We start from the raw sequence: 12,120 nt of genomic DNA, 5'->3' as shown, positions 1-12,120 counted from the left end.
ATTTCCCTTTGAACTAAACACCCTTCTAGCTCAATTGCTGAGTTTTTAGGGTCCCCTTCTTTCAATCATATCACATTAATATGGACTAATGGAAAGAAGAGAAAGAGAGTGCCATGCTTTGACTTGCATGTTGCTTTCCATTTCTAGAAGACCTACACAAAAAGAATAAAGGTAAGAAAAACAATGCTTAAAGGTATTTTAATTCTAAAAGAAATGTGTAGCAATACAAGGCACCTAAGTTTAACACTTTGGTTTTGTATTTATCCAAAGTTAACTATGAGAAATATTACAATATTTTTGCACATGAATTTTCAAACATAACAAGAAAGCTGTCTCCTTACATTTTGTATTAATGAAATCATTATATGATCTTATATTTATGTAGTCACATCATTTTGCAATCCTTTATTCTCTGCATTTTCATCATTTTTTTACCTTCTAAGCAATATGGGAAAAGCCATCATTTTCCGTTAGTAAAATTTTCTTAAATGACCTTGGCAGACAAATTCCATATTCCAAGTGGTGATAGTGCACTCCCAAGAAAATTGGTCTCTTTCTGTGTATAAAACAATGCCCACATCATGGTTGTATTAATATTCAAATTTGATTGGTTGATCCACGATGTTACCATATACAATGCATAGGATCATCTTAGATTAATATTGTTTGGTCATAAAAAGATTAGTTAACATTAAATGAGAGATAAAATGCTATTGGTTGTTAATTTTTTAATAATGGTAGATATGTAGACGCCCAATGATTCCATGAAAATAATTTTTTCTTTTTTATTAAGTATTAAATTGGAGGGAGAGAGATTCTAATCAAAACTGTTGCTTAGTTAGTGTCAACATATACAATGAGTTTCTTTCCTACGTGAAGACTTAGAGGGTATAATGCAAAATTTTTGGTGGGCTAAAAGATAGCAGAAACCCAAAATTGCATGGTTAGGCTGGTCTAAGATGTGCACATAAGTTACAAGGGAGAATAGGCTTTCGTAACCTCCTAGATTTTAATCTGGCTATGCTTGCAAAGCAAGGTTGGAGACTTTTGACAAACCCCTCCTCTTTGGTGACAAATATACAATGCAAAGTATACCCCATAATGTGATCCTAAAGCAAAATTGGGGAATAATCATTCCTATGCTAGGAGAAGCATACATAAAAGTTTGGAAGTCCTAAGGTGGGGTACTTGTTGGCGAGTAGGTAACGGAAAATTTGTACACCCCATTCTCAAAATTCTAGTTCCGCCTCACAAAGGAGCAGTCATTTCATTCCTGAATGGCTGAATCATTTTTTGTGTACCAAACATGTCCTACGACAATGTGTGACCAACTAGACTGAAATAGGAGATTTGATATAGAAAATGAAGTGATTAAATCAAGTGAGAAGATAGAAATGAAGAAAATCTTGATCTCATACTCTATTCCTCGTGAAACAGACCCACACTTACAAATGAAATTTACTAATAAAACGGATGAACAATTGGGAAAAAAATTGAAATTGAAACTGACCTAACCTCAACCTCAAAAAGTTTGGCCTCAGTAATTAACAAAGAGTAAATAAGTAGAATTGGAGTACCATTTACAAATTTTAAATTAATAAAATAATCTATAATTAAAAATTTTAAAAATTTTCAACTCCTACCTCCACTTCTCAAAATTGCTCGAAATTAAAACCCAATGCTTGCACCATATGATATTCAATTTGATGATAGATGTTGGAAGTGGAACATAGGAGATCCAAAACAACAAATTATCAAATATAGAATCAAATTCTAATATATGCTTTTAAATATGCAAAATACAGTAATGAAATATTTTTGAAACATAAACTCACTTGAACATTACTCTTGAAGTTGAATATTTTCTTCAGAAGAATTGTACACTTGGAGAACTTACAAGAGGAGTTTACAATTAAAGGTGATAAAAGAATTACAAATAGGGAGGACTGCAAATATGAGACGCTTTCCTCGCATTTATTTTGTTTTCAAATGGTTCGTCTTCCGCTGAACTTCTATGACTTTTGCGTTCATGTTGGCCGGGTCAAAATACATTGTAGTCATTTATCAAGCTTTTTTTTTTTTTCATCAATATACACACCTCTTTTTCTCCTTCCAAAGGGACCCAATAGGAAAAAAAAATATATAAATTATGTATTTGATCTCTACCATTTATACTATATTTTAATTTAGTTCATAACCTTTCAATTTAATCAATTTAGTACTTCTTGCTTACTAATGGCCAAAATAAATAATTAGTTTATGTTAATGTGACAATAAACTAATTTTTTATTTTGACAATTAGTCATGTATACAATTTTCATTCAAGAGATAACGGTATGAATTAAATTGATACAATATTGAAAAGTTAGGGACCAAATTAAAAAGTTATGGACAAAATTGAAATATGATGTAAAAATTAAGGACCAAATACGTAGTTTACCTTTTAAAAAATAAATCATCCTGAATGCTCTGATTTGTGTTAAAAACATAAGAGTTGTTTAGACTCTAAATTAACAAATTATAGCTCGGTTGATTTTACTCTAACTTAAACTAAGTGCAGAATAGAGTAAATGCGAGCGAACAAGTAATAAAACTATTCTAAGCCATATCCAACAAAACACAGCAGTAAAATGAAAGTTAACAGAATAGGGAAGAGAAATGCAAACACAAGATAATACGCCGATGTGTTATCGAAGAGAAAACCAAAGAACTCGGTGAAAAATCTTTCTGCCGCCACGTACGGAGCTAGGATTTCGAATGAGGGGAGGCGAGATACACTTAAACCCAAATGTTTAAATAATTTGTTATAATCCAAAGACAACCATGTGTTTTATCCAATCAACTTATAAAAGAATATATATGTACATGTGTGTGTGTGTGTGTGTGTGTTTTATAAAGCTTCTTTGGGGAACTTCATCAAACACTTAAACTGAAATTATCCTATGCTAATGCTTTAAGATAAATTTCATAAATCATTTAAAACCCAGACAAAAACCTACAAAAAGAATCAAAATTTAATGAAAATTTGAATAAAGAAAGTATTGAACAAAAATAGAACATAAAAATTAAAAAAACAAGTTTTATATATGATATAATTTTGCTTTTTCTCATTGGGCCAGGGGGGCCATTGCCCCCTTGGTCCAAGCATAGTTCCGTCCATGTCTGCCGCCCTTCAAGCGGTAAATCGATCTACTAGACAATAAGTTGGGATACATGAATAGCAAGAGACCCTCCAAGCCTAATCTATCCAGTGCACCTAAGCCCTCCAAACTCCTACTCCAACAAGGTTTCTCAGAACAGTGTCTTGTCTAGCTTTCCGGATCCCGCAATGCGTCTGATTGCATCCGCCAAAGCTTCGCTTCTTCCAATACTTCCCAACAACACCAAAAGCTCACTTGACACTCAGTATGGGTGTGGTAAGTGTTTGGACTATCAACCTCTCAATGATTTGAAAATGGAGAGGTAAGAGTAGAGGAAAACCACAATAGATAGTGTAGAGAATTGTGGGTATGTCAAATCTCTCACTCTCAAGGGTTTGTGGCTAGAGTTTTCTATCTGAAAAGCTCTCTACTCAATATGGATGTAATGATGATATATATAGTGTGTATGAGGATGTAGTGGAGCAGATATGATAAAATAGCAAAACAGAATATTTCGCGGGTATCTCGCGAGAAGGCCTTACCTGCAAGACACTCGCGAAAACCAGCTGTCACCATTTGTCTTGACTCTTCGCATTCCAGTCATGTGTTGAGCACATGCCTCACTTCGCAGGAAAGCTACTCGCAAGCTACCCGCGAAATCTTCTTTTGTTTTCAATAGTTGCCTTGAGTCTTCACACACTCTCTCTCTCTCACACACAACCCTTACAAATAAATCCCACATGAAATACAGGGTACAAAAGATTGAACAAAATTACAATAAAATTTGGCACGAAATTAAAGCCAATACAAAATAGTTATAAATTACAACTTTACACATCCATATGTTGCTAACTTGTAGCTCGAACCCATTCCTCTTTAAACACCCCCCCCCCCCCCCCCCCACCCAAAAAGCATTTTAGGAATAGGGAGATGTCAAAATTTTTCAATAATTTGGAGGGGTCATTGCCCCCCCAAGTCCAATCATGGCTCCGTCCATGATTGTAGGTATGGGTTGATCCCTGTTATGCTCTCTCTCTCTCCCTTGAAATATTTTTGTTAATTTTTTATGTGAATTTTATCATTAATCAATTTAATATGGGTTGAAAAATTTTATGATATTCAGTTGCATGCTCTAATTGATATGTGGTTGTTATTACTGAGCAATTGGCAAGGATTTTTGAAGAGAGGGTGATTATGTAGAAAAATAGTGATTTTCAATACGAGATAAACATCAAAAAATACTTTCCAAAAATTTTTCAAGAACAACCTAACGTTGGAAAATAAGTAATTTCCTTAAAAATATTTTCAATTGAAGAAAGTTCAGTCAGGAAAATGTTTTACATCAAAAGAAATGCAAACAGCGCATTCTGATGTGTTGTTTATCAATGATCTAATGCACTAAATATATTGTTTTGTATGACGAATAAGCATATTTAAAAACAAGACAAACACAGAATTCATATTTGCAAATTGGAGAACTGTAGTTTGGCCACAATCACAGTTGCTTCCATCAACAATTTATATGCAAAACTTATTCCTAACATTCCATGACATAATGCTTTTTGTTCTTATGTTTTTCGTACTTACAAAGTTTCTAAAGATCAAAGATCAATAAATATATTAATAATCAAATAGTGAAATTTTAAGTTATAATATTATGCATAAAAACAAAGTCTATAGATCAAATAGTAAATAAAATCTAATTGACATGAAGTTTGACTTGAGTGTTAAGAACTTAAAAAATATGTAATCGAGCGGTTATATTTTTAAAATATGTAGACATATTAAAATTTTTAGTGAAAGTCGTAACTATTGGCTACAACAAAGTTTGTAGCCAAACTTTGTCGATCTCTTACAAAGTCAGATTTGGCCTCCAAATTTTGAAGTTACCCAAATAACCCAGTCAATGCCTAAAGCAAAAGTCTGGTTTTCATAATAATTTAATTTTCACTTAGTCAAAAAACATTTTAGAAAGTTATCTCACTTTTCATTTTCCTTGTTGTTTCTCTTCTTGGGGTACCTCCTAAGAAAAAATCTCATTTTTCTCTCTTCGTTTCATGCCCAATTCTATTATTTTTCTCCTCTTCTGATAGGAAAGGACCATTGGGCCAAAACCATCAAATTTTTTGCAACACTAGTTATTTATAAGACTTCAAATCTAAGAAATAGACTTGAAGGAGTGCATTACTTCTTTGATAAGAAATAGACTTTCTTTGACTTTCAAGGAATAATATTTCCTTCCACACAAAGGAAATTCAAGAAAATAACCAAATTTAATTTTCCTTCTTCAATAAGAAAATCCAATTAGCTTTCCAAGCCATAATAGGAATTTAAGACAATTTCTCAACAAAGTAGTGTTCCTCCTTAAAAGGAGACATTGTTTGTTTCTTGTTTTTAGGGACAACAACATGGCTAACTAATCACTCTAAAAACTACCTCCTTAAGGGGAAGACCCCAATTTGAACTTGATGAAGTCAAGGTTTGCAGTAGCTTTGCATTAATGATAATTGGTCCTTGTTTTATAGAGGTAAAGATGACATTGGCTGAATCTATGTATGTGTTTGGGACTAGATTATAAGCTAGCTTTTTAATTTTTATATTTTATATAAATTTTTTGAAAACCTCACTTTTTTCTTAATTTTTCTTATTTTTTTCAAAGTATAAATATATTATAACACACTTTTAACAAAAAGTTTTCATCAAAAAGCTAAGCTATTCCCAAATGCACACAAATTTTTTCTTTAATGAGTTCTTTTACTTACAAGTGCTCCAAGCTGATTTGTCAAATTTTGGGTGGGTCCTAAATTGACATGAAGAGGCCATTTTTCCCTTCAACCCATTGCTCTTCTATTTCCCTTATCTGGCTGTTTCTCTCCTCAGTGATGGAGGGAAATTCTTGTACTTAAGCTTAGTTGTTACAGTTGTGGGCTTTCATAAGCTGTTGCTAATCTTGTGGGCTTCAATTGGTTGATTCCATGGAATGGCTTTAGGACTTTATTGTCCATATGGATGGGCTTTGAAGCTTATGTCATGGGGCTTGTTATGGACCCATCTTGAATTATTTTGGATGGCTATTTCAAGTGTGTGGGCTGTACTTGCAGCCTGTGGACTTGGATGGCTCGTGAGTTAATAATAATGGGCTTTAGGTTGATTGTATGAGTTTCATCTACTCACAGATTCAAAATCCATAAGTTTCCTCCTTGAAGACTTGGTTCTTTAGAGTCTAGACTACCCATCTCAATTAATTAGAATTTATACGTTACAAAATATTAGTTCATGTCACCATCTCAGGAATAATGTTATTTCAATGCTCAATTACCTTTAACAGTATAGAAATAAGTTTCATTAGAAAGTGACAATTACCTCTAAAATTATTTTTGACGTTTTTTGTAGACCCACTTATTTGTTGGAAAGTTTTTTACAAAGATTTGATCTAGATTCAATTTACGATAGAGAAGATTACATAACTTTATTTTCTAGTTACAATTACAATTTAAGTCGGGAAAAGTGAGTTATTCTAGGATAGTGTATTTGAGGATCCCAAATCCAAATTTGTTTTGTTGGGAACAATATGATTTATGGATACTCCAAATTTTATTGGGTGGGAATGAGTTTTGAAATGTTCAACTAGATGACTAAACGTGACTCTGTGTCTTGGAACACAATGTTATTGATCTTCTTTTAAAATGACTTTTGGGTTCAAAGCCTTAGTACTTTTGTTGAGATGTGGAGTCAAGGTGTTAGACTAAATTCCATAACCTATGCCATCGAACACAATACAATTTCGTATATATATGATGTTGAATATATGGGGGAATTAATTTGCATGAACGGATTGTTCAAATGGAACTACTCTTGATGTTCTAGTTGGTACTTGGTAGTAGTCTTGTTGATAGCTTCACATAACACAATGCAGTTTTGTAGACTTATTTAATCAATGGACTAGCATATTTTGAGTTAGAGGAAGAAGCTTTGGAACGGTTTAATCAAATGACTATTGTCTTGGATGAGATTTCTCTTGCAACAATTCTTTAGCGTTAGTTCAGGTGAGAAGTATGTTTCAATTGGGGAACAGCTACGTGGATGAACAATCAAGACTAGAATGGGTTCCTTTGTTGCTATAAGAAATTAGTCGCTAACATGCACTATGCAGAGGAAAGTCTTAAATATATATATATATATATATATATATATATATATATATATATATATATATATATATAAAATTTCTATCGCACCAAAATGAAAATAGTACAATTTTTTTCAAAAATTCAAAAGGTAAGTTTGTGAAAATATTTATTTTTTAATAAAAATTACTAAGGGCAAATTACAATTTACCTACATGTAGTTTGGCTGAAATTTAAGTAGTCCACCTATGATTTGAAACTTGACATTGTACCCACCTGAGATTAGCTCAGTTAAATTTTTGTAACCCACCTCTGTTAAAAACTAGGTTAGATATGTAATTTTGCTCCATTTTTATGTCTCTTTCCTTCAAAACATAAAAATACAAGATTGGATAAGAAAAAAAGAAAAAAGAAATCCAGCGGAACACTTGCATCATGAGATTTCAAACCACAAGTAGGCAACTTAAATTTCGGTCAAACCTCATGTGGGTAAAGTTGTAATTTGTCCAATTATTTTTAACAATTTGTATATCATTAAAAAGTACATAGAATTTGGAAATTATTCTCTAAGTTTTAAACAAACTTTCTCAAACACAATTTTTTCCACCCTACAATACAAATAAAAAAAACGTATCCTCAAAATTAATACAACTCAACAAAATTACAATTCAAAATAAAAAAGCAAAAAAAATCAAACTCACATTAAAATTAAACTCCAACTCCCAAATATGTAAAATATGTGATGTGATGAAGCTAAATATCCAATGCATAACCAAATTCAAGATTTTTAACAAGGCTTTGAAGTCACACAATAGAAAGAGGTTGTTGACCTTAAGTAAAAGTGTAGGTTGTAGCCAAGGCATCCCTGGTTGTAGCCAAGGCATCCCCCCTCTACGAGTCCAAATCTTCTGTCCCACTTTTCCTGCTCCACTCTATGCTCCACCAATAAAAACTTACCACATGTTCACCGAATTAATTAAATATTATCATTATTGACTTATTAATGCTACCGTTATTAATTAATAGTATTATTTAATTAATGCGGTGAACATGTGGCAAGTTTTTATTGGTGGAGCATAGAGTGGAGCAGGAAAAGTGGGACAGAAGATTTGGACTCCCCCTCTACCCTCAAAGAAAAATTTCTGGTTCTGCTGCTGACAAGGTCAATACCTTGATTTTATTAACATGGCACACAATCCACACAATTTACTTAGATTGGAATTAATAGGCTTAGTTCATCACCAACTGGCCTAAAACCGTTATACATGAAACTTAAATATATTTAAAGATTTAGAAAGACTGTATATTTTTCCTCAAGTTTTTAAATTTAAAAAACGTTATAAAACACCATTTTATCATTTATGATGAAACCAAGATCACCAAAAGGAAAAAGTGCAATAAGAAAAGCACCACAAAAACGTATTACATTAAGTATACAATACACAGCTTCTCACCAAAATAATAATAATAATAATAATAATAAACATTATCTAGTATGATAAATAATCAAATACCCGTCCCAAACTCCTGAAATAAAATGGGAACACTTGTAATGGAAGCAACATATGCATGAGTTTATTTATAAGGGAAAATTCTTATCCAACTAAATTCATTTTTAATGTCTCCTCCGCTTCACCCTTCTTCCTGTTGGATGGCCAATTGCAAAAAACTTAATAAACCAACTGCTCTTCCTTTTGATTATAATTTGTCCAACAAAAACTCCAACTATAAATCCACATCCATATCCCATCGCAACTACCTTCCAGCCAAACTCAAATGAAAACTCGAAGCCTTGGTTTGCTTCAAAATTTGAAGGTGGGGTTGGTGAGTCCTCCGAACTGGCACATCTTTTGGACAATGGGCTTCCACACAATTCTACATTTCCATCAAATGAATTGTTTTGAAATGTGAGAAATTGTTTCCCTTGTGGTATAGGTCCAGTAAGATTATTATAAGACACATTCAAGAAAGAAAGAAAGGTGAGCTCCACCAATTGTGGAGGAATCTCTCCAACTAGCATATTTTGAGAAAGATCCAGTACTTCTAGGTTTGTTAAGGTTGACAAAGACGATGGAATAAAACCAGTAAGAACATTGTTGGAAAGGTTAAGCATGTAAAGCGCATTTAGATTTCCCACAACTTTTGGAATTTCTCCTTCAAAATTGTTGCTTGATAGATCAATGGCCACAAAGAAATCTTGGATTCTCCAATATTTTGTCTTTATGCCTCTGTTTGTCAATATCATTGGGTAATGGTAGGAGTAAATCCAGCCATTTCTTTGGAGAACTTGAGTTGTATGCATATATGCTAGGCCACTTACATCAAGGATTTGCATGGCTTTCCAAATTTGGAAATATTCATATGGCAGCTTACCAGTAATATAATTGTTAGAGAGGTCAATGACATGTAACATTGGGAACCTAGAATTTGTTTCAGGTTTTCCAATAGAACCATGGAATCCATTCGATTGCAAAATAAGAACCCTCAACTCTGGAAGAATGCCTAACCAAGAGGGGAAAATATCACTTATATAATTGTTTCCAATATCAAGAATTTCCAACATAGTACAACTAGTCAGTGACCTTGGTAAAGCCCCTTGGAAACGATTTTGATTCAAACTCATCATCCTTAATTTGCATCCTTCCATGAATATTTGAGGAATGCGGCCATGGAAGTTGTTGTTCTGAAGATTAAGAATAGAAAGGTTTCTCAAGTCCCCTAAACATTGGGGAAGGAAGCCACTCAAGTTGTTGTATGAAAAATCAAGATAAGAAAGAGAAATCAATTTACAAATCATTTGAGAGATGTTTCCACTCAACATGTTGTTAAAGACAGAATAATAAAAGATGGATGGAGGTGGAATTGGCAGTGACCCTTGAAGCTTGTTGTTTGAAAGGTACAAAACTTGTAGATTGGTCCAAGGGAGAGCATCTGAGATTTGATCAAAACCTGTGAGTAGGTTGTCAGACATCTCTAAAATCACAAGAGTGTCTTTACTCAAGTTTGAGATCCATTTCGGTATTTGGCCATGAATTTTGTTGCTAGAAAGGACCAAAACTTCCAACTGATCTTGGTTTCGAAGGAACTCTGGGAAGTCACTTAAGTTACAGGACCCCAGTCCTAATACCTTAAATTTTTGAAAGGTAGAATCGGTACTAGGATCAATAACCAATGAAAGATTGTTAAAAGATAAATCGAGGTAGGAGAGGTTATTGAGCTTTCGAAACAAGTCAAATTCTATTGTGCCACTCAAGTTATTTGAATACAAATTTAAAATATGAAGATTCAAAAGGCTGGAAATAGATGTTGGAATTGGACCATGCAAACCACAATCAATAAGAAAAATAGTTGTTAAAGAAGATAAGTTTGCCAAGATACTGGGTATAGTGGACGATATGTCCACCTCACTCAGAATTAGTTCTTCCAAGTTTGTTAACTTCTCAGCTATACTTCTGAGACCAGGCTTGTGGAGCTTCAACGGATTCAGAGCGAGGTTTAGGGAAACCAACTTAGAGAGTTGTAAAATTTCTGATGGGATCTTACCTGAAAATCCAGAAAAATAGAGGTCAAGGTGAGTAAGCTTTGAAAGCCGCCTTACTCCAACGGGGATTTCAGAGTGATTGAAGTTGTTGATGGAGAGATTAAGCTTTTGAAGGTGAACAAGCTGGAAGAGGCTGCTATTGGAGTCGATAGAACCATAAAGAGAACTGTTACTGAGGTCAAGGCTGATCACATGACCCGTGTTTTCATCACATTGAATACCATCCCACGTGCAGCAATCACTACTTTGTGCCATCCACGACGAAATCTTTGAGTAAGCGGAAGTGGATTGATTGATGATAAGGCTTTCTTTGAATTGCAACAAGGCAAAGCTCTCATCATCATGACATAGTGGCTGCGTAGAAGAAAAAGAGCCAGCAGAAACAAGAGAAAGCAGAGACAATAGAAAGAGAAACTGCATGAACATCACGAAAGAAAGTGATAAACCCATAATGTTCTATTGGAGTTTGTATTGCTGTAACGCTGGAGAAGCAAATAAATAGAAAAGAGAATAGGGATTTTCTAAACCAATCTCTACGTCACCCTCACACGTCATTCATTTCTTATCCAATTGCTCTATTCAGTCCTCCTTAACATTTTCCATAAGAAATTGCCATCCATTTCAAACGATAAATGTGTCATTCTCAATGATGAAAGTCTTGGTCGAGTAGACTAGTCACTTTTCCGCGTGAGTGTACTGTAGTGTAGACTCCATCCAATTGCTCTATTGTATTTTTCTTTCATAAGTAGTTTGGTGTGAATGTAAGGATATGGTCCCCATATGACATACGCAGTGAGATGGTGAGTCTCGCATTTGTGTCACGCAAGGGGCTTCTATAGATTTTATGTTTTTTTTAAAAAAAATTTTAATGACAATTTGGGATGGGTTTCGAAATGACTCCGCTAAAGTTTCCAAAAAAAAAAAAAGAAGGAGAAATGACTCCGCTAACAAACAGGGGTCAAATCTCCCCTAATTTCGCGACGAAGTCAAAAAGTTTGATGGCTGAAATTGAAAGTAATGCTGAGAGCTGGCAAAATGTGGGCTTGGGCGACAATACTGGAGTAAATGGGCCACCTAAATTATTATTAAAGCCCAAATGCATAGAATTCTGAAGCCGAACATGGAAAACGAATATTTAAGCCTCATTTCATTTTCAGTAAAATATTTAATATGTAGATCATTTTTACTAAAATATTTAACATGTAAAACATTTTCAGGCATTTAGTGCCTGTTTGACTAACTTATTTTTTGTCAACTTATTTTACTATTTAGCTTATTTTTGCTAATATTCATGGGTTTCACTTTATTTTTT

The 12,120-nt window shown here is 33.6% G+C and overlaps 1 protein-coding gene across 1 annotated transcript; it reads right to left on the bottom strand.

Annotated features, from left to right (window-relative positions):
• Positions 1 to 8,776: 8,776 nt before the first annotated feature.
• LOC142618440 (receptor like protein 22-like) lies at positions 8,777 to 11,270 on the bottom strand. Its single transcript, XM_075791382.1, has one exon. It carries the CDS (start codon positions 11,256 to 11,258, stop codon positions 8,883 to 8,885), a length of 2,376 nt encoding a protein of 791 aa, XP_075647497.1. The 5' UTR covers positions 11,259 to 11,270; the 3' UTR covers positions 8,777 to 8,882.
• Positions 11,271 to 12,120: the final 850 nt, after the last annotated feature.

The sequence above is a fragment of the Castanea sativa genome, chromosome 12 (genome assembly GCF_040712315.1).
Source record: "Castanea sativa cultivar Marrone di Chiusa Pesio chromosome 12, ASM4071231v1".
In the NCBI taxonomy this organism is placed as follows: domain Eukaryota; kingdom Viridiplantae; phylum Streptophyta; class Magnoliopsida; order Fagales; family Fagaceae; genus Castanea; species Castanea sativa.
This window is presented reverse-complemented; position numbering and strand designations above follow the sequence as displayed.